Source organism: Gopherus flavomarginatus, chromosome 1 (genome assembly GCF_025201925.1).
Source record: "Gopherus flavomarginatus isolate rGopFla2 chromosome 1, rGopFla2.mat.asm, whole genome shotgun sequence".
Lineage (NCBI taxonomy): Eukaryota > Metazoa > Chordata > Testudines > Testudinidae > Gopherus > Gopherus flavomarginatus.
In genome coordinates this window covers 91,931,086-91,954,602 of record NC_066617.1, presented here as the reverse complement: position 1 = coordinate 91,954,602, position 23,517 = coordinate 91,931,086, and the positions used below count along the sequence as shown (strand labels likewise).

Sequence of the window (23,517 nt, the reverse complement as noted above, 5' to 3'; positions counted from 1 at the left end):
AATCATTAAATATAGCATTGGATAACTTACACGTTGTTTAAATAGGAGAATGTTTAAAAAGCCAGGAAAGTGGAAACCAAGACCTGACACTAAACTATAACACCACACATGCAGTATTTATCAGGACAAATGCTGGCTCTATGGGAAATAACCTCCCCGGCAAAAAGATGAACATATAGACTGCACAAGCAAAATCAATATGTGTTTTACACATGCCCCATGTGCAGCCCACTTCTCCCACCTCTCATATCAGGCATAGCTAATTCCTATTGTAAACGGAATAAGCTGTGTGTATGGGCAGGGGTGGAGGAGGGATGCATGCATAAGGAGTGAGGAGTCAGGAGTGTACAAGTATAAGCATTCTGACCACACCCCCTCACTCCTATGACCCAACCCCAGGTTGCCCCTTCCTGGCTCGTCACAGAGGGCCTGCAGAGCAACATCCCTATCAGCTCTGGTTGGAGCCAGAATGGGGCGTCCAGGTTCCACCTCATTCTCCTGCTGCTGGTCGTTGTTCTCTTGGTATGCTCCTGTGCACAGTGCCTGCCAGAATTTGGCCCACTGCCTTCAGCATCTTAAAACATTTCAAAAATTTGAGGGCAGTTCAGGTGTGGGTGTCTTAATCTTCCTTACGGCAAGATTTGGATGGCTTATTGAACTCCAGTCTCCTGCTCCTTAGTTTGACTTTGTCATCCACTGGAAGTCATTGTTAGCCCAAGGCAGTTTCTATGTATTCTGAAATGTTCCATCATTTAATGCTGATCTATACCAGTTCTGGAAAATGAAGGGTTCACACCACACAGCTCATTCTGCATATCTGGACATATTTTAAAATAGCATAGCAATATCCATTAGCGCCTTAGAAGCAATTATGTTTGGCAAGTTTTGAAAATAAAAGCTGTATTGCTGCTTTAAACGATAGAGGTATGAAAATTAGTTATCAATTTCAATTACTTTCAGCATTTAGAATTTAAATAATGTAAGACATTTTGCAGATCATTAAAGCCCAGACTGTGGAGTAGATTTTCAAAAGCACTCCATGTTGACTTAACACTACCCCTAGTCAGGCCCACTGACAGTAATTCCAGGCCCCAGGGCAGAACAGTCAATGGGCCCTCATGCACACAGAAGCCATGCCCAGTTCACTGCTGGCTTCACTCTTCTGGCACAGCCAGGGCTTCCCCTTGCCCACCCAGTAGGGTTGCCAACTGTCCAATTGTGCAAATCCAAAGACCCTTTCCCTGTCCCTTGCCCTGCCCCTTCCCCAAGACCATGCCCATTCCTGCTCCTTCTCTGAGGCCCTGCCCCCTGCTCACTGGGGCATGCGGTTGGGGTGAGGGAGGAGATGCGGGGTCAGACTCTGGGAAGGAGTTTGGGTGCAGGAGGAGGTGTGGGGTCTGGGAGGGAGTTTGGGTGCAGGAGGAGGTTCGGGCTCTGGGAGAGAGTTTGGGTGTGGGAGTGGGTGTGGGCACTGAGAGGGAGTTTGGGTGCAGGCTCTAGGCTGGGGCAGGGGGTTGGAGTGCAGGAGGGGGCCAGAGGGTCGGTGTTTACTTCGGGTGGCTCCCAAAAGCAACTGGCACATCCCTCTGGCACTGGCTCCTAGGTGGGGGTCCCAGAGGGTCTCCGCGCGCTGCTGCCCACAGGCACCACTCCTGCAGCTTCCATAGGCTGCAGTTCCCAGGCAATGGGAGCTGCGGAGTTGGTGCTTGGGGCAGGGACAGCACATGGAGACCCTTTCTCTAGGAGCTGCTGGGACATGCCAGCTGCTTCTGGGAGTAGTGCACAGCGAGGGTGGTGAGGAAGCCTGCCTTAGCCCCGCTGCATTGCTGGTGGCAGCTGGGGGCCTCTAGGCCCTATTAAATCGCCTAGGCCCCTGGGCAATTGCCCCCTTGGCACACACTCCACCTCCGTCCATGGGCCTGCCCCTAGTGAAGTCAATGTTAATTCTCCCACTGAATTCAGTGGGAGCACAGTTAGGCCAATGCTGAGTGCTTTTGAAAATGCTGCCTAGTCTGGCCCAAATTTTCAGAAGTGTCTATTAATGTTGGGTCCCCTGCTTGAGACACAAAAGGCCTGGTTTATAGAAGTGCTGAGACTTAAGTTATGAGGAACTGCAAGTGCTCAGGAGCTCTGAAAATCAAGGCATAGGTGTCTCAGATTAGGCACTGAAAACAAAAACCAAGGCAGATAAATGTTGGACTTTGTTTTTACAATCTAAACAGTTAAGTTACTGTTAAAATATTGGGCATAAAAAACTTTTAAGCAAAAACTTTGCCTAATACACATTTTTGCAGTAACATGGCAGCGACTTTATATTATAGATTACTGGCACAATACTTTGCAATGGCTGTGCAAAGAATGAAGACATGAACAGGCAGCACATAAAAGAACCACTGAATGTCATTTTTAGTTTTTAAATATAAGCTAAACACATGTTGAAACTGCTGTCTATTGAAAATGGCAACTTCTGGTAAGCAAGCTAGACCAGAAAGGCCCAGGTTTTCTACCCAAAATTTTACTTTTTGCTGGATCGTGCTCCCACCTGACAAACAACAGCTATTATAGTTTATTGGGCCAAATTCATCCCACTTTTATGTGAATGAAATCAGTGGAGTTACATTGGGTGAACTTGGCCCATTGTCTCAATGTTGTAGCACACTTTAAATACCCTTGCAGTCATTCACGATACAATTTACATTGTTTTTCCTTTTTAATGTTAAAAACACACAGAAGGGAAAGTTAAACAAGGCTAAAGAATTCTGAGCTTTGTCTTAAAATGAAAATCCTACTAAATGCAGATTGAGCCTGAAAATCTGTCCTTAAGTCATCTTTCATTTTCCTAATAACTAAGACTATGACAACACAACAGGATGTAGTACATAAAAGGCACAGTTTCATCTCGAAATGGGGAGGAGAATATCCACCGAAGTTCTCTGAGGGGCTTTACTCCGGGCTCAATCGCCATTTGTGACTCTGGCCTTTCTTCTCCTCTTGCTCATATGAGAGTAAATCAGGAATAACTCCATTAAATCAGTGGAGCTATACTAATGTAATCTCAGGGAAGTGAAAGGAGAACCAGAACCTCTGAAGCTTTGGGTTTGGTCCGCTTAAGCCAAACTCTTTACACTATTTTTAAAAAGTTTTTATAACACGTAGAATAAAAGTGATTTTTTAAATATCAGGATTGAAACCCATCATACAAATTGTATTTGACAAGAGGGAAAAGTGGGTCTGAATGACCATTTGGAATTGATTTGCCCCTCAGTAGCACAGAATACCATTTCTACTCTTTCAAAGAGAAACTCTAGGTTTCAAAAGAAAATCTTACATCTGAATTCCAGTCTTCTATTAGATAGAATGCTTATTTATGTTCTGCATTTCCCCAACTACACACTATACAGACAGACACTTTACAGGTGCCGAACATGCCAGATACGTCCAACAGACATGCACCTTCTGTGCTGCCGTACGTACCTGGATCGTCTCGACTGCCCATTGATTTCAAGGACATGTCCATTTAAAAAACAGCAGCGCACGAGTATGCAGGGGGCTCCGGCAGTGAAGGGGTTAAAGGGCCTAAGGATAGAATACCCCATGAAAATAGCTGCGCTGCTATAGATCGCCTTAATTTAAAACTGCTATTGTACTAAAATTGCAGGCAAATTAATAAGAAATATCAATGAATATGGTATCTCTGTCACTCCATTTATATTTTCTAAAGATGTGAGGTATTTCATAGAATAGCTTTTCTGGGTGCATTTCAGTTTTTACACTCTCTTTACAGTAAAGCCTGAGCACAAAATGTAATTACACCTACCTGAAAGGCATTCTTACATTCATTACTTCTGCATATCTGCCCAGGACCTCCCATGGGGCATGCAGCTTCACAAAGATGATGTCACTGTTCGTTAAAGATGACTGTAACAGAAAAACAGAACAGCCACCAAGCCAAGTGAGGACCAAAGAACAAAGAACCTTTAACACTGGTCAATTTCCACCACCCACAGATATGTTTCAGAATTGCAAGGATTTCTTCTTTCCACAAATGCACACGTGCACATATAAAACTTCATCCTTGACATTGCTCTGATGATTTCCTTCCAATGAGCTGTCTTCCTGCAGAAAAGTGTATCCATGACAGGGGATGGGCAGGAAGCAATGCAAGATACTCATCTGAGCCTCAGGTTTGAGTGCTTTGCTTCACATGCCTTCCTAGCTCCTGCTAGCCTGAGAGAAACAGACTGAGGTTGAGGCTTGGATCTGATCCTGACACAATAGCATACAAGGGGTCTGATTACTTCTCCCCTCTACAGGACACAAGGACCTCTCAACCTGGGGTCTCTTTTCCAGGTATGTTATACTGCAGCAGATATTACCACGTGAGCATGTGTATATGTTTTCATGAAAGAAAAAGAATACACGATGACGTGGTTTTATCAGCATGATCTTGGGCAATTTGCATTCTCCCACCTGGGGAAATTCCACAGACTGTAGAGGGTGAGGAGACCTCCCTCCTGCCCCAAATCTTGCAATCCCTGTATCCTTTTCACCCCATCATGGGATATCAGAGTCAGAGTGACTATCACCCTAACAGAAGAATGTATAGTGGTGTACAGAGAGGGATGAGGGGAGAAATTCAGCTCTGCTGGTGGCCAGGAGGGAAAGAGAGGCTCTGTATAGAGAGGACATGGGAAATGTAAGGGGTCTGTGGGACTGTGTGGTTGCTGGGGGACAAGACAAGGCATAAAGAGGTAAAGAAGACGAATGCTGCTAGCTGTCCATGTACCCACAATGTTAGTCGTTCACATATTTTTTAAAAACCTGTGAAATTCCCACAGAGTTACTTATAATGTAATTTGTGACAGCCACAGCAGCTCTCTATTAACCATCAAAACCCACCAACATATAACCAGGAAACATGTCTGGAGTTAAAGGGGGTCTGTTCACTGCTGAGGGTGAGGGTAATGATATGGGTGGATGGATATTCCGCAATGATCTGAATTTGATCTCTCAGATGTTAAACATTTTCTCTCACACAGGAGCCTCATAAATCTGTTAGTAGTCAAGAGAAATAAAATGTTTCCTTTATCGGATGTGGTTTGTTTCACTGATACCCTGCAATGTGATTGCTGTAGATTTATCTATAGAAAATCTAAACAAAACACATCTGGAGGGTTTCAGGCTTCTTCTGAGGAAGAGGATGAGTGGGAAATTATTCATATAAAAGTCACATTCTCACAGTAATTATGAATAGTTAAAATTCATGAGGAAAAACATTAGAAATTCTAAAAGAAAAAAAGAAAAGTGGATGCAAAACAAAACTGGACCAGGAAATAAAAAAACAAAATGCAGCTTTCTTCTACACTGAAGAGAGAAAATAGATCCCAATAAAATATCTGACAGAAAATATCCAGTGAATCATCTTAGCTACAAAAATATTTCAATGGATAGCTTCTGTTAATCTTCTCTTCTTTAGATTAATAATTAAATACTGTATCTCTCTACTTCTAAGTGCTTTTTCTGTGCTTCATCTATGGCTTTCTCCTCCAGGATATAATTAGTGAGTAGGTGGTATATATACTTAGTACTATGTTTGCACAGTTGCAAAGAAGCAACAGGTAATGGTGAGTTGCTGTCAATTTAGATCTTCGATCTTTATGAAAAATCCAAAGCATTTATTGATGATAATATTCAGTATCAACCTACAGGTCACATCTTTCTGATTATTAATACTATGGAGGCCTGTACCACAAATACATTTTTCCTCCCCAAACCTTTTCCGCAATCAAATCTTTCCTTTTCACTGGTCGGGTCAAGTTTACTGGGATCAGTTTCCAAACCTGGGGACCTTAATAGGATATCACAGTCTTGCATCCCAATGCTCAAATTGACATTTTGACATGTAGAATGGGCATTTATATGCCTAAATTCTGAAACGTGCACCCAAATGCAGGATTAACGTGGCGTTCATGGTGGCCCACATTTGAAAATTGAGTTGAGTCTCCTGTTGCCCAGTTCAGCACAGAGTACTAAGAAAGAGAACAGCAGAGCAGCCAGAGACAAACCTCAGGCTGCCCTGCCATTCCTCCCCTCCACATATACAACTATGTAGAAAGCTATATAAAGAGGGAATTTCTAGACTGCCCTTGGGAGGAAGCAATAGCTCACCCCAGCCATCCCAAGGGTTTGGCCATGTGGCCCTTGGAAAGAGATGTTTAACAACACTTATATTTGCATTTTTCATGAATAAATGTATTGGGCTTGATTCACCTTTACAGTTGCAAAGCGGTGGCAACTGTACCACCCTGCCTCAGCAAGGCCTTCTGCACTTCTGGGGGATGCAGCCTCCAGGGAGGCGAGTTGGGTGTTTTCACTGCTTCTCCCTAAGATTTCTGCTGCCTAGAGAGAGCAACTTTTCTTCCCACTGGGACATTACAGGAGCTCCAGACAGGAGCAGGATGCCTTGAATCAATGGACTGCCGGCTGCACTGGTCACACAGCCCCAGTCAGTCAGTCCCACCCAATTTTCAGGCTGTGCTAACACTTCATGAGCTCCCTAGTATACAGGGGAAGTTAGCAGCTGCTTTTCACAGTGGACTTTCTACCTCTATGAGTTGTGTGCCTCAACCATGCCAGTGAAAGCTATGGTAAAGCAGGGTAGGTTTAGCCCTTTTCCTTTATTACTTGATGTAAAATAAATTATCTTTATCAGCATGAAAAACATGAAGTACTCAAATCACTCCAATCCAAAAACAAAGTCTCCTGCATGCTACTGCTTGAAAAAGCGCATTACAACAAACAAAATATTAAAAAAAAAACAAAACCCCAGAAAGAACTTTCCCACTCTTCCCACTGACAACTAGGGCTTTCCTCGTTAAAAAGTAAGCAGCAGGTAAAGTCAATTTTTCACATTATTGACACAAAAAATAACGCAACAGTACTCCTCTCTGACACATCGAAACCATATTTATCAACAGGAACAGTCGGCTGGAAAGTGATGAGAAGATGATCAACAAATACAAACCTGGACAATGAAACTCATGGGAACAGGAAAAAGATAGGGAGCCTATAATCACTTGTTTGGATCAGAGCCGGGGCACTAGTGACTAAAATTTGTCACCAGATGATAACTGTCTGGTGGTCAGTGGCACTCCCAATCCAATCCTTAGAGGAGAGTAAAAATATATTTCTCTTAGTGCCGTTGTTGACAGTCTTCAGAAGGGTCCAAACTGAATGGCCAAGGAGACTTAATTAGGACAGCTGGTCAGGAGAAGAAAAATGGACTTTTCATTTAAAAATAACAAAATAACAACAAAATCCCACACAAGCAAAGAACAACCCATGTTTTTTGGTTGAAAACTCAAAATTTTGGGGCACATTGTTTTTTCATAAATCTCAAAAATTTTAGTGGCAAGCAGACACTTGCACTAAAATTTTTGTCTAGTTGAAAACCCAATTTTCTATAGAAAAACAGCTCTGACAAGTCCTTTTAATTATCTCTCACATTTAAATCTAAATGCTTCCAGTTCCAGCCTCCAAAACAGGCCAGCATAGACACTTTCATCGGTTCTGTGTAGCACAAACAATGGGCTTCCGTCTCCAGTGCCATCAACAGGGCTGGTGCTACCATTTAGGTCAACTAGGCGGTTGCCTAGGGCACCAAGATTTGGGGGCGCCAAAAAGCAGTGCCCCCAATTTTTTAAAACCCTTTCAGTGGCAGCTGCGCTGGGAGGGAGAGGGAGTCTGAGCCACCAGCAGGCAGCCCAGGGATTCCCCTGGGTTAGCTCGCCACCAGCTCAGGGGTTCCCTGGGGTCAGTGTGCCGCCGGGCGGCAGCCAGCCCAGGGGTTCGAGCTGCCGGCGGCGCTTTGACCCAGGGGAACCCCTGGGCTGCCTGCCAGCAGTTCAGACTCCCTCTCCCTCCCAGTGCAGCAGCCGCTCCATCCCATGCAATTCTTCTCATTGCCAGCGGTAGTGCCAGCGGCTGGACAGAGCTTAGCGCATGTTGCACAAGCCCAGCGACGGGTGCAACAGCAGGGCTTCTGGAGCAGAGGTGAGCTGGGGTAGGGAGGTGCCGCATGGCTCCCGGGGGGGGAGCTGCCATGCGGGGGATGCCTCAGGGCAGAGCTGCCGCAGGGCCGGGGGAGGGGGGCGGACACAAGGTGGAAGTTTCGCCTAGGTCATGAAACTTCCTTGCACTGGCCCTGGCCATCAACCTACTAACTTGTCACAAGCATTAAATTTGTTTTCTTTTTCTTTTTTTTAAATGGAAAATAGAACTGGCTTAGAATGATCAGATTATTTTATCCTTGAACGTAAAACTTAGAAAAATGTTTGAAAATTGTATCAAGAAGTTTCCACAACTTGCGTCATACCCTCAATTATTTACTAACAATCTTTTCTACACTAGGAGCATTTTGCTGGTACAGCTTTACAGGAAGAGTTGAACAGGCTATACCCTCTAATATAAACACAGCTCTATGGGATACAAGTGCCTACACCATTATAGCTTATTCTATTTCCCCCAAACTGCATAAGATATACTGGTAAAAGCAGAGTTATATGGGTTATAACTGCAATCACACTAGAACTTTTAACAGCATTGGTTAAAAAAAAAATAGTCACCCCCCAACTGACTACGCTGTTCAATTTTGTGTGTAGAACAGGTCTAAATAAACTGATATGAATGGTGCTGAGTTATCACAGTGATAGGCACTCTAGGCCTAGATAATGACAGAAAGACAAAATTGCTCCTGCTGAGACCATTATAAGTAGAAGAGAAAGGCTACTGCATTTTCTCCTCTCTCTCAAAGTTGGTCTGTTTGCATTAATGATCTTCCATCTGTACAATCAGACTGAATATAGTTTCTTAGAATTAAGTAGTACAGGAAGTACAAAATTCTTGGCTTCCAAGTGTTACACTGTTACTAATTATTCTGCACTGTTGATGTAAGTATTGTAGAGTGAACTACCGAAAAAAACAAAGAAACCAAGCACTCGTGTTGATTACTGTTCTGCAAACCTGCAGTAAAATCCAAAGAGGCAATGTCCTAAAATCGGAGGAAGGATAAACTAGTGCCAAAATCTCTAAAATATGCATACACAACAATCTAGGTAATTACTGTCCTGTCAATATGCCTTAGCTCCAGGCAAAATATTTCATTAATATAATAGGTAGATGGATTTAAGAAATAATGGATAATGTCTTCTTTAAGGCCTAGATCATGATAAACATTTTCAATAATATTACAGGTTTGGCGAGCCAGGGGAATAGAGTGCACACAGTTTTAGTAAAGCATTTTCTCTACAGTTTTCCTACAAGTCAAAGGAAGTAGTCTTATTATCTGGATAAGAATACAAATAGGATGATTTTTAAAAATTGCCCAAGAAAAGAAACAGGTAGTTATTAATTGAGTAACTTTGAAACGAAGAAACTCAGCCACAGCACTACTTTGTAAAATAATTTATTGAGAGTGTGAAATCCTGTTATGAAACTGGGGCATAAAGTTAAACTTTATCTTTGTACAACTTTTCACCAGTTCAACTCCAATGATGTTAGCAACACCGGAAACCATTACATAGACAGGCTGCTGGCTTTTGCCAGTATATAAGCAATGTGTCATCTAATCCTGCTGAGTGCAGGTCTAATTGACACAATACTTAAATACCATCAACAGCTGACAATCTCTGCACATTGCTAACACCAGTGGAACTGACTATGTTGTTAGCAACAAGTACAGATGTTTGAAAACTTGCCCTAGTGTAGACAAAGCTTAAGGGAGCTGATCTGAGCAAAAAGTTAGGCCAGGCCATTTGTCTGAAGTGTGACTAAGATCTCCATACCTGAGTCTACTGTAGAGCAAGGTTTCTCAAACAGGAGTTGCCGCTACTGCAGGGAAAGCCCCTGGCGGCTGGGCCAGGCCAGTGTGTTTACCTGCCTCGTCTGCAGGTCCAGTCAGTCGCGGCTCCCACTGACTGCAGATCGCTGCTCCGGGCCAATGGGAGTTGCTGGAGTGGCAGCCAGTATGTCCCTCAGTGGAGCTCTCTCTAGACGGGAGGAACCATGGCTGTGGAGAATGCTTCCCAACTACATAGCCAACAACTGTGTCTGTACAAAAACTCTGTGAGGATGGGTTGACCCACGTGTCTGTTCCTGTTCCACTTTTCTTTTGACTCAGGACTTTGTTTATATGACTTTTAGCAGCTGTGTTGCCCCTGGGATTGCTGGACTTGGAGATATTTTGAGGAGCTGTCTTTTGACAGTTAATTTTAAATTGTTTAACTCGCTATGTTCCAAATCTACCCAAAGACTCTTTCAGTCTTCTTCAGTTGGTAGCTAGCCATCTTCCCTCTCCACTTCTCCACTATGCATGGGATTCACAAAGGTTTTTAGGCACCTAGATCCCATTGATTTCAGTGGGAGTTAGGCACCTAAGTACCTCTGTGAATTCCACCCTATGTGAATAGCAGGACATGCTCATTTAAAAAGACTGCCACAGTAGATTTACAAGCAGCTGAGACATACAGACTACTAATGGTGCACAAACATTTTGATGCACTGCAGGAATCTGTAAACTTGATTGATACAAATCTGGAGAGGAACTCTCAAAAATCTGCAGAAGTAAATTGCAGAGTTTTTGTGAGCACTCAGGATATCAGCAAAATGATTCTAAAGCAAAATGAAATGGTAAGAATAGGCTTGACTCATTTGGATGATATTTGACTACAACTGTCTGAAGAAAAATTCAGTTTAATTCTATTGAGAAGGTCCCTGCTTAAAAAAAAATTCCTCCCCATGACAGACTACACCCTTGCATTCACACCGTACATGCTACAGTAATAATCTTAGTTCAAAGTATCCCTTGTGAGATATCATTTGAAAACTCATAGCTTGCTGATCAGTAATATCCTGATAAAATGTGTGGCAACACTGTATGTGAAGTTGTAAGAGTCCCCTGTACGATGTTATTAACACATGTTCTAAACCTGTCTTAAACAAAGGAATATGTGCTTGCCTTAATTTGCATTTAAGCAGTAAACAGAGTCATCAAGCAGAAAGGGAAAACAAAGGAAGCTCAAACAGGTGAAAAAAAAACCCAGCAGGGAACATCCTTCCACACAGACTCTTTGTCTCCTCGTTCTCAGATGGAAATATTTTTCAAAGAGGGACTAAAAACTATAAAAGGAGGGGCAAACACCCCAAGATATCACCCCTCTCTCTCCCTGCCCATCGCATTCTCTTGACCTGAGAAGACACAGAAAACAGCTGTTGACTCTGGGGGAGGGGTCCTAACCTGAAGAGGTTAGTCAGTAATCTTGCTGGAAGCATATGGTGAGAAATTTTGCTTAAATTTAAAATAGTTTGTTAAGTTAGCCACTAGAAAGTATTTTATCTTTATTTTTCTTGTAACTATTTCTGACTTTTATGCCTTATTATTTGTACTCACTTAAAATCTCTCTTTGCAGCTAATAAGATTGCTGTATCTAATCGAGTATATTTGAATTGAAGTGTCTGAGTAACCCCATTTGAGATAACAGGAACAGAATCAGGCGTCTATTGAGGGCAGGCCACAGAAGGAGGGGTTTAAAACTGGTGGGAAGGGAGGATCCCATTTTGCCCATGGGAAGAGAGAAGGGGGTTGGGAGCCTAAACAGTCTCTTACCCAAAAACATTCGCTAACCCTCATCCCAAATCTCCTGTAAAAGTAGAAGAGCCCAAAAGGTGCTATCAGTGTAATTCAACTGATCAGCTGAGGAATAAATGCCCTGTGCTAGGATGAAGCAAACAAACAATACTCCTGTTAGTTCTGCTGTCCTCAACACAGAACCCCCCCAAGCAATTGAAACCTATCATATTTGTTCTGTGAGGTTAGCCTCCGCAGAACCAGACATGGAGCATGTCAAGGCTGAATCCTCATGCTGTCACTCCAAGTGCAGAAGGTAGGGGCCCGCAATGATTCTAAAAATTAACACTGGCCACTCCAGGCTCGTATTAAACTTCCAAGGTTACAGTTTTTCTCTGACCTTGGCTTGGTAAATGCTGCCAACACCCCAAATGCAAAAAAACCCAAAACACCTTGGACCCAGGAAGGAGCACTTGGGAATTTCTTGCTGTGGGGTACCCTCAAGCCCTTTCACCTCTCTCTGGGGAAGAGCTGAGAAAGAAAACAAAGGAAATTAGCTGCTGCCACCAGCTAATCAAATAGCATATGCACAAACCTCTTAGGACACCAAAAATACAATCCTGTTCTTAAAAAAAGATAGATTTTATTTAAAACAAAAAGGAAGAAAATACATCTGGAACTTAGGCTTTTGCTAGATATTAAAAGAGCAATTCCAAAAATTAAGCACTCGAAATAGCTTTCTTGGGAGTTAGCTTAAAGGTTACAAGCAAACAAAAGCAGCTGGGGTTAGCACAGAGGAGTCCACAAGACTTAAAAAATAAAACAGAAATCAACCTAACAACATCTTCCTAAATATGCCCTTTCCAATGATTTTTTTCTAGGTATGGAAGATGATTTTTTTCATGTGATTTAAGCCTTAAACAGCATTCCTGCTTATAGCATTGCTGCTCCATGTCTCCTTCTCCGGAAAACAACAAAGGGAAAGTTTCTTTCCCAATTTGAAAAAGTTCTACCTTCCCATTGGCTCTTTTGGTCAGGTGCCCACTTCTTTTTCTTTACCTGGTGGACTTTTAACCCTTTACAAGCAATGCAAGCAGAGAACAGCTACCAAGAGGGGATTTTACAGCTAACTGGCTGGCTGGGTGTCCATCAAAGGGAGCTACCTCTGACTTTATTTATCATAATCCCCTTAAAGGAATAATAGACATAATATAGTTGGACTGCCCAGAAAAGGGCTGGGTAGTACAAAACAAACATTTCTGGGGGAAAGTCTGGAACTGGGGATATGTTGGGCTCACCCTGCGGTATAACCAAGGTTGTGGAGAGCCAAGGGTGTGACTGGCAGGCTGCAGTTACACCAGGGGTTAAAGTAATTTACAGGACTTACTGGTACTGCCGGAGTCCTGAGGGGGCATGGCCTCATCTGGAAGAGGCGGGGCCTCTCGAGATTTAAAGGCCCTGGGGCATTGGCTATGGCTGGGAGCCCAAGGGCCTTTAAATCAACCAGGGGCTCCAAGCTGCAGAGGTGGCTGGGAGCCCCTGGGGTTCAGGGGCAAATTAAAGGGCCCAGGGCTCAGCCGCCGCGGAGGTCCAGGCCCTTTAAATCCCAGCCCCAGCCTGGCAGCCGAGCTCGGGCATGGATTTAAAGGGCCCGGAGCTCCCATCGCTGCAGGGAGCCCTGAGCCCTTTAAATCCCGGCCCCAGCCCAGCCGCCAAGCCGCGGATGGGATTTAAAAGGTTCTAAGATCCCCGCTGTGGCGGAGAGCTCTGAGCCCTTTAAATCCCAGCCCCAGCCCAGCTGCCGAGCCACGGGAGGGATTTAAAGGGCTCTGGGATCGCCGCTGCTGCGGGGAGCCCAGAGCCCTTTAAATTCCTGCCGTGGAAGCCGGTGCAGTCCGGCACAGCATACTGGCTCTTGCCGGTACGCCGGACCAGACCGGACCGGCTTACTTTCACCTCTGAGTTACACAAACATCTGGGACTGACCTGCATGCTGGTGCTTCTTTGTGAGCAGTCTAGATTGGAGGCTACAGCAGCAAGGCATTGCAGGGAACACCAAGTTACGGGGCAGGGGTGACAGAGCCCCCCACTCATCTGGACTGAGCCCTGATCTGTCACCCTCCCCTAAATGCTAAAACTGCTAGATTGTGTAACTCTTTCTATGGTAAACTAAGTATAGGATGTCAAGTATCATGTACATGCATCTGAGGAAGTGGGTATTCACCCACAAAAGCTCATGCTCCAAAACCTCTGTTAGTCTATAAGGTGCCACAGGATTCTTTGCTGCTTTTAAGTATAGGATGTAACAAGGGACCAAAAGAAATCAAGCTTAATAGACAATGTAGTGGATTAATCTTTGTTATACTTTCAGGCTGACCAAGAGGAGGAAAAGTTAGAGTTCAGTGGGCAAACAAACAAACAAACAAACCCCTCCCCCCTGCCCCCACCGCATAACACAACTTGATGAGCTAGGCATTTCACCTTCTTTATCCAGCCAGAGTAGGAGTGGATTATCCTGGGTTTATATATAAAAAAATAATAATTGGAGATATACCAATCTCCTAGAACTGGAAAGGACCTTGAAAGGTCATTGAGTCCAGCCCCCTGCCTTCACTAGCAGGACCAAGTACTGATTTTTGCCCCAGATCCCTAAGTGGCCCCATCAAGGATTGAACTCACAGCCTTGGGTTTAATAGGCCAATACTCAAACCACTGAGCTATCCTTCCCCCTATATACCTACTTAGATTACCTGAAGATGGAAAAATGTTTTAGTAGAACTGGAAGCGTCTGCAAAAGACAATACTGACGATTTTATAGAAGCTCTTGAGGTTTCTTAAATGGACTGATTATAACTAGAGAGAAAGCAGAAAGCTGAAATACTTAAACATATCCCTGAGTACAAAATGAAAAAATGGACCTTATGGAGAACGACACAATTCTCATTGCCTTGAAAGATGTGCTTTACATAAAGCAAGGTCAGTATACGATAAGGACAACTCACAATTTTCCTTAGGGCTTGTCAAATTCCTTGCCATGAGGCAACATCAGCTCTTAGCATGTTATGCTGAAAAGGCTAAAAATAATCTAACCACTATCTTCACCACTAGCCCATTACTGCCTTTTACAATGTACCTACTGATAAAGTATGTCTGATACAAAACATTTTACATATGCCAAAAAAGTTAGGAGATACAAAATTATTTTAATGGTTGAGATAAATAAGTTATAGATTTTGTCTGCTATCCCAATTCTGAGCTTGCATGTATAGATTTATGAACCCTGGGGTTTGCAGGGAGAGACTGCTGGGAGAGAAGTTAGCTCTAATCGTATCTTTTTGATCAGAGGTCCACCACCACCATAGCATTAGGCAATGTCAGTTCTGATCTGATTACATATGTTATACAGAGGTGAATTTAATCCTGGGCTTGTCTGTTCTATCTATCTATCCATCCATCGTTCCCTGATGAATTTATGAAAATACAACTTCAAAAAGATATGTCCACCTGTAAAGATCACCAAACACTGAATCATTTCTCCAGTAGGTGTGGTAAAGTATGGGGTAAAGTGTCATCAGCATTATAGCATGAGACAAAAGAAAGATATCCAAAACACTGAACATTTTGTTAACAAACCATCATTTCTGGAAATACAATTATTTATAATATAAAGGATATTTCACCATATCTTTTTAATGTAAAATCATACCCAACGTATTCAAGAAATGTAATGCATAGACACCATATTTTACATCATTCAATACTGCAGTGTCACAAGGTTGACTTCAATTGAAAAAGAATATGTACCATTGTGGATGATATATTTTCAAATATCAGGATAGAAATGTGTGTCAGTTCGTGAAGAAATGGGTTGAAAAAAATTGCACAATAACATACAAATGTATATTCATTCTACTAGGTTTTGAAAAGAAATGAATATTGAATAACTGGACCATTGAAATCTTAATCACAGATAGTATGTGGGATTTCTTAATACAATATTTACCAGTGGGACCATATTGTCTTACTGACAACAGTTATCACATTGCCTTAGAGAGGAAAGAGAAGGTGGAAGATAAATGGTCATCAGTTGGGAAATAGTTTAAAGTAAAAGCTAAGAACAAAGGCTCTTTCACTTCTGCCTCAGCATCATATGCAATCTCACTCAGTCACTCTGCACCCCGTTACTCCATTCTCTCTCCAGATGTTCCCCTACCCCATCATTTAACACTACTAATCACACATACTACTTTTTGACCTCACTACTACACCACATCCACTTGACTGAAAGTGTAGCGGGAACACCTCCAGCATCAAAAACCTTTCCACTGACAACCCTGGAGGAACAGTTTTGAATTACTCTAATTTTCACATTAGGTTTATAATTTTTAGAAGTAAGCAGGCCCATCCCTTTGAAATGGAGGAACCACAATGTCACACTGCGCAGAGCAGTTCTGTGTCCACCGCTGTGGCTAAAAGAATCCACATTTTCTTACTGGCCTACTGCAATCAGTTATTTTGGTTCCCATATATATATACTTTTTTAATCACGAATAATTACTTAAGGGAGGGAGTATTGAAACCCTTTGGGCTCTAGAATGGCCATATTCCACTGCCTTGTTAAAATAGTGTTCTAAGAGGAAACAGGGACAAGATAAAAGATGTCTCAACATTTATTCAGCATTTCAAGCAGTGTTTAACTTAGGAGTTTAGGAGGCACAGATGAATACAAAACTGTCAAAGCACTAATGAGGAAAGAGTTCTGTGCAACTATTGAGAAAAACAGCACTACCATACATGGTATGAAAGCAGAGTGGCAGCAAAGTTAACAGGAAAATAGAAAGCCTGGTGCTGTAAATGTTGGCAACTGTCTGAAGCGATAAATTCTTCTCAGTGGATGAAGCACTTCAGTATATGTTGTGAGCAAGGCAAAAGGAAAAATCACCCTGAACTGTATTTAGAACAATGGTTTCTCTTAAGGTCTGACAAAGAAGTGCCCTAGTTATTACATAAGAAATCCAAGACATAGAAAGCAGTAAAGATGCTGCAAAATGCTAAATGCAGGAAAGATGAGGAAAGCAGTCAGCATTATTAAGATGAATAAGAAGAGCCAGCAGCAAAAGCAGAGAAAGCTAAGGTAGTTGAGAAAGAGAAAAACTGATAAATTCAAGATATAGGAGGCCTGATTCTCCATAGCCCCACACCTTATGAAGTCATTTACAACAGTGCTAAGTGAGTGCAAACCACTACCTACTCAAACCATTCAGATTTGATAATGATTCTAGTCACTTTGTACTGGGATCGAGAGAGAGAGGGGATTTATGCACAGCCGAGTCAACCTGTGGAATTCTCCTCCACATAAGGCCATGAAGGCAAATGCTGTGGCTGATGGTGACTTAGCAATGATAATATACAGATCTCTTTGTCATCTCCTATCTGGATTATGGCATTGCAGGTTATTTGGGTGGGAAACCCTCAGCCTCTGGAAAACTGTAGCTGGTGCAGAATGTAGCAGTGTGCCTCCCCAGCAAAACAGGCTGCTAACAGTACTCTGTTCCAGCTCTCCATTCTTTGCGTTGCTCACCATGGAACAACAGGGTAAGTTTAAAGCCCCCAACCTTATGTTCAAAGTGCTAAATGGCCTGGTCCTAGGACACCTTAAGGACCACCTCATCCTCAGGACCCTCCATCCTCTACTGTTCCATGCCTCAAGAAAAATGGAACTGTCTTTCACAAGAGTAAAGCTTTTCTCAGGCCACGTCCACACTACAGAGTAAAATCGAAATTAATAAAATCGATTTTATAAAACAGATTTTATAAAATCGATTTTACGCGTCCACACTAGGGCACATTACTTCGGTGGTGTGCATCCATGGTCCCAGGCTACCATCGATTTCCGGAGCGGTGTACTCTGGGTAGCTCAGTAAAAGAATGGGACCAATAACTTCGATTTCCATCCACACTAACCCTAAATTGATTTAGTAATATCGATTTTAGGGTTACTCCTTTCGTTTAGCTGGAGTACAGAAATCGATTTTAAGACAGCTTAAAATTGATTTTAAGTGCCTTGTAGTGTGGACGGGTACAGCGTTAAATCAATTTAACGCTGTAGTGTGGACCTGGCCTCAGACTGGGTTTTTAGAGGGGACTAGCCTGAGCTTGGGGAACTCTTTCCAACAGCAACTCAGAACCACTGCAAAGCTCACCACGTGCTAATCCAGATCCACAAAGCACTTCTTCTAACTCGCCTTCCCGAAGACTAACACAGATCATCAACTCACTGAGAAAACCCCAAACAAACTAAAAACCCTACAAGTGCAATTACCTCTTCCCGTACTCTTGGGGGGCAGGACAAGGGGAAGAAGGATGCAGATGAAACTTCAACTGACAGCTGTGAGTCTCCTTGTTTAATTTTTTAACTCTGGAAGGTGCTCAAATGCTAAGTTAATGGGAATAGGGCATAAGAACCTGAACAGAACAGAAAAGAGGAAGCAAATGAGACTTACAGAGGTGCTATCAAGGTAAGGTGAAGAAGCAGTCCGGAACTTTAGTTTTCTAAAGTGTTTGTTTGATTTTTGTTTCTTATTGATATTTTTTGTATCTCAGGTACAGTTTGATTTCACTGTCTAAAAAAAAAATCAATAAAGAAATGAAGACTTTTAAAAATAAAAATAAAGATTATTTTGGTCACAGTGGTATTTTGGAAGGGAGCTTTCCCAAAACTATCCCTTTTCCTGGTAATTTCCCTTTTCAGGTAATTTGACCATATTTTCAAAAGGTATCAGTAGGTTTCAGGGCAGGATATTTTACTATCAATACATACTTATCACTAGCTAAAGTAGAAGCTGATTCTTATGTTTCAAGTATAACTGTTTTTGAAGTCAAATGTATAAAGGCATGACAAGAAAGCCTCTTCTTTGTGAAAGCCATCAATTTAATTCATAAAGGAACAATCCAATTTACCAGATGGCTGAGTACCCAGGAGTATAATTAGTGTAACAGATTTATGGTTTTGGATGTTTATATTAAATTGTTATCATTGCTCCTGGGAACTGCATCTGCTGACGTAACTAGGTAGAATATGTCCCCAAGAGGGACACAATGCATTATTAAACCTGCATTTGGCTTGATCTGCAGACATAAAATGATCAGCCCATATTACTGAGTTTGTAAAAGGTTATAATAAAAATTCTTAGGTGATATAAAACACAACCAATTTAAAACTATGCAACATATTAAATGCCTTTAGAAACATAATTTGTATTTGGGAACACAGACCTGTACTTTGCAGTCAAATACAAATGATCAGAACTGAAGAATACCTACAATTTACCCAGGATCTAATGGTAAATATTTAGGGCCAGACTGTGCCTGTCTTTGAGCAAGAGGGGGAAGAAATATACAAGTAGCCTGCCCAGTTCCTTACAAATTCACATAAGATTTGTACACAATCACAGTCCTTGTACTATGGGCAGTAGAGTTTCAATCTAATTTTACTTTGCCATAGTCACACATAGTGTGTGTGTGTGTGTGTGTGTGTGTGTGTGTGTGTGTGTGTGTGTGTGTGTGTGTGTGTGTGTGTGTGTGTGTGTGTGTGTGTGTGTGTGTGTGTCTTATGTAAAAAATAGATAATTGCCTTTAGCGGTAGTAGGGTTGGTCAGAAAACAAGAATTCCATTTTGCAAAACAATGCAGTGTTACATTTGTTTTCTTTTGCATCAGAACAAAACTTCGACATTTCAGGAGTGTGTGGAAGAGAGAGAGAAGCTCCTGCCAACAGCTCAGTGGTTAGGGCACTCACCTGGGATGTGAGAGAATTGAACTTGAGTTTTTCACATTGCAGTGGAGTACCCTAGCCACCACACTATAGACTCATTGTCTTTCTTGATGACCCAAAGAATATTTAACTATTTACACAAAGTGGAACAGCTCCAACAGGAGACAAGGAGAGAGACTTTTCTGAGAAAAGTTTGGTTTTTCACACTCTTCCACCTAAGACAACAAAGGAACTAGCCCTTTGACTTTTGGGGGGAGGGCATCCTGACCCGAGAATTTGGTCAGAAATGTTGTTGGGAACATGAGGTAAGGATTTTACCTTGAACCGAGTCTAGTTTGTTAAATCTTAGCTACTAGAAAGCATTTTATCTTGATTTCTCTTGTAACTATTTCTGACTTTAATACCTTATATTCACTTAAAATCTCTCTATAGTTAAATAAACTCATTACATTTTTAATCAAAACTAATCCAGTATTGTGTTTTAACCAAGCTGTTTGGTAACTCCACTGAAATTAACAAACTGGATATTGACCCCTTAAGGGGCAATGGATCTATAGTATCTGAATTGTCCAGGAGGAGACAGGACACTGGAGAACATATATTTTGGGGGAAATTTGGGATTGGGATTGTGTTGGTATCACCCTGCAAGTAGTAACCAAGGCAGTTGGAAGCCAGAGTGGGGCTGGTGTGTTGCTAACAGGCTGTTGGGGTTAGAGTTATGCAACCAGGACTGCAGCTATACACAAACATTCAGGATATGATCTTCATACTGTTTGGCTGTTTTGTAAGTGGCCCAGGTTGGGAACTACAACAGCGCAACATTGTGAGGCACCCCACATCACAGGGCAGGAGGTGACACAACCCCTCACTGGTCTGGACATCCTTCTACACTGTTTTATAGGAAGCCAAACATTGCATGCTACAAGTGTCCTCCACTTATCCACTGAGGGTGAGATATCCTCAAGTGATAGTCACAGAGAGTCAAAGAAGATGGGAGATAATAAGGGCCTGCTCAAGAGCTGTTAGAAGTCTGGACAGAAAAAGAAGGTCTAATCTTGAAATATTGTGGAGGAAGAAGCAACAGGAATTGGACACAGCCTAGATGTGAAGGGCAATGGAAGGGAAGGAGTCAAACTGTGAACAAAATGATGGTGCTGTTCCCAATGACCAAGAATGGGGCTAGTGGTGAGAATCTGAGAGGAAAAATAAGGCATTCATGAGGAGATGTCAGGAAGTCAAACTGAAACACATGTTCTGATGGAGGGAGGCAGGTAGGGAGGGAGTGATGAGCTAGATTTGTAGTCATCAACATAGAGAGATAGCTGAAGTTGTGTGAGGCCATGAGATTACTCAGACAGAGATTGTAGAGGGAGAAGAGCAGGAGACAAGAATAAAACCCTGTGAGAAGGTGGGAGAAAGTAAACTGGGAGAAGGGAGGAGGATTTATTACTTCCTCCTCTCTCTCCCCATCCTTCCCCCAACCCTGCTTTTTCATAGTGAATGGGAGTAGTGGACTTCAGAAAAGAGCCACTCCTGCCAGCTTTGGTCTGCTCAGTTGTTCAGTAGCATTATATATCGGCTAACCTTTGTTCTTTGCAATTATCCTTCCAAACATGACAGCAGCAGAATCACTTGGAGGCCTGCTAATATCTAGCTATGGGAAGAGTAGAGGTAGACAATGAATGCACAGTGGAAAAATGCAGGGGAAATAAGAGGGAATAAATGATCCACATCACCCAGGACACTAACTGCAACCAGGTAATATGCAGGTTCCCTAGCCATCACCATTGTACACGTACACATTGAAAACAAGATTGGCTGGGTCATGTCATAGCAAACAAATATTACAGTTGCCTCACTGAGGGGCTTGTCAGCCAGGATGACTCACATGTTGAGTAGAGTAGATAAAGAGATCCCTGGTAGACAAGAAACATGGTGGTCCAGCTCCTCATAGGTATTTAGGAGCCTAAAACTTATTTAAATCAATGGGAGTTAAGTTCCTATATATGCAGTGAAATACACTGGAGTACCATTATCACTTCTAGAGGGATGAGGATTCCAGACAGTCTCAATGCTACAGGGGTGGAAGACTGCCACTAAATTCTGAAAACTTTGATACTGAGTCACTCAGAAAATTGGCATTTCACTTACAATGATGGGAAAGGAAGAAGAGAAATGCAAGTGAATTTCAAAGCACATTTTAGATAACAACAACAATATGCATATCTATTTGATTAAACTACAATTTATGAAAATTATATGCATTTTAAGTATTTTCTATACTTTTAAAACATTTGATTTTTTTAAATTGTTTGGAAATGGCCTAATGATATGGATGGTGAAAGGGCTGTAAATCCCAACTGTGCATTCACTGAGAGATAATTAAATGGGTTCTAAGCCTCTTCAGCCCATCTGATTGCAGCTTACAGACTTATAAAACGGTTTTGGATGTATAAAGAACAGCAACAAATAAGAGTGACATACTTAAATATGCCTGAGAAGCTTTGCCCATACCATGGATATCTCTGTAAAAGCTTCTATTTTAGGAACAGTTGTAAACGAAAAATTACATTACAAAATGCTACTCTCTCTTATTTTTGGTAATTCAGAAAAAAATCAATGTGGTATATTTCAGATACATAGTGGGATAGGAAGAGTGTTATAAGTGTCTGAATCCTGTGACCATTTTTTACAAGAATCACCTATGAACAAAGGTCATATGACATTGATAAAAAGTCATTATGTAATTTTTCCTCTCAAAAGAAAGAATTTTAATATTAGGGAAAAACATTCAGTTGACTTGGGCAAGTAGAAATCAAGCTAATAGGAAACAGACAACGGAACTTGCTGATGTGTGCTTCAAAAACAGTTTCTAGTTCTGAGACCAAGCATATTACACTAAAATATATGAAAAACAATCCACTAAAATTTGATGGATTTTAATGTTTGGGATAGAAACTAATTCTCTAACTGACTTGACTTCATTGTAAAACCTATTTATACAGATTCAAAATGTTTATGTTCTAAATACTTGAATGCTTTATTTTCAGTTTTAGACATCTGTTATTCAACAGGCATCAAAATATGTCAGGTTCTAGAGGGGAAAGAATTATAACTGTATTTCCCAGAAATGTATATTTGGGCATATTCGTTCAAATGAAAATCTACCTGGGTACTGTGCTATAATTAGCACCCCACCCTTGCAATATTTCAAAATGTGACATTCATATATGAAACTCAAAGCAAAGGTCAGCAAGCTAAATTTTAAAACATGAAGGTCCAAAGTCTATAACAGCACCTAAAATTCATCAACACGCCATGCACAGAATTCTCATTGAAACCAACAGGAATTCTGCAGACTAAACAACTGTAGGATCAAGACCCTCAAACTAACCACTCTCTATTTTAGTTTTCTGCTACCTTTATTTAGCTCTGAAGGGCTTCATCTTTCAAATATTAAACAGGGAGAAGAAAAGTAGAGAGATGGTTGCATCAAAAGATAAATACAATGTTTTTATATTAGTGCTTAACAATGAATATTTTACAAAGGAGTCAGTGCTGTTCCTTCCAAATGGAAAGCTCTATGTAAACCTATTAATACAAATTACAAAGGATGTCTAACAGACTTAATAAATACTGTAGTACTAAAACTGCCAGAGGAATGTTACTTTAAACTGTTTTGCCTACAAGGCATTTTGAGGGATTATTTGAAAAGCTTTCATGTCTGAATATAAAAGGTTTACATGAGCAGAATGGGGTTTTGTAATTTAGAAAAGAGCTTAACCAGAAGGACAGGTCTAACTGGCTGGCAAAGGCTTTCAGACTTCATGGCTATCTCCACAGAATGCTTCCCCCAGTTCAGGCTTTGCTAAATCTCACTCACATCAGTGCATTACACCCACAAAAGGGCAAGAAACAAATAAAGCTATAACTGCATATTATTGTAGCTAATTCTGAACACACAGTAAAGCCTCAAGAGCCCCAATAAAAACTAAGAGATATATGGTGGGTAAACATCTCTCTTGCTTTATGCACCCATGAAGGGGAATAAGAGAAAATAAGGCAACCCTTACTCTGTTGCATCATCTGTCTGCGCATGGAGTGGAGTAGTGGGGGGCCAT

General features: G+C 41.7%; 1 protein-coding gene and 1 long non-coding RNA gene across 4 annotated transcripts in view; one reads left to right on the top strand and one right to left on the bottom strand.

Annotated features, from left to right (window-relative positions):
• Positions 1–23,517, bottom strand: part of ANO4 (anoctamin 4) — a 322,929-nt gene that overhangs the window by 134,510 nt on the left and 164,902 nt on the right. For all 3 annotated transcript variants that reach the window (XM_050934624.1, XM_050934633.1, XM_050934643.1), the window contains one exon: positions 3,818–3,918. In XM_050934624.1, coding sequence (XP_050790581.1) covers positions 3,818–3,918 — 101 coding nt within the window. The remainder of the gene's footprint in view (positions 1–3,817; positions 3,919–23,517) is intronic.
• LOC127042744 (uncharacterized) overlaps positions 1–23,517 on the top strand; it is a 439,524-nt gene that overhangs the window by 290,420 nt on the left and 125,587 nt on the right. The window lies entirely within an intron of this gene.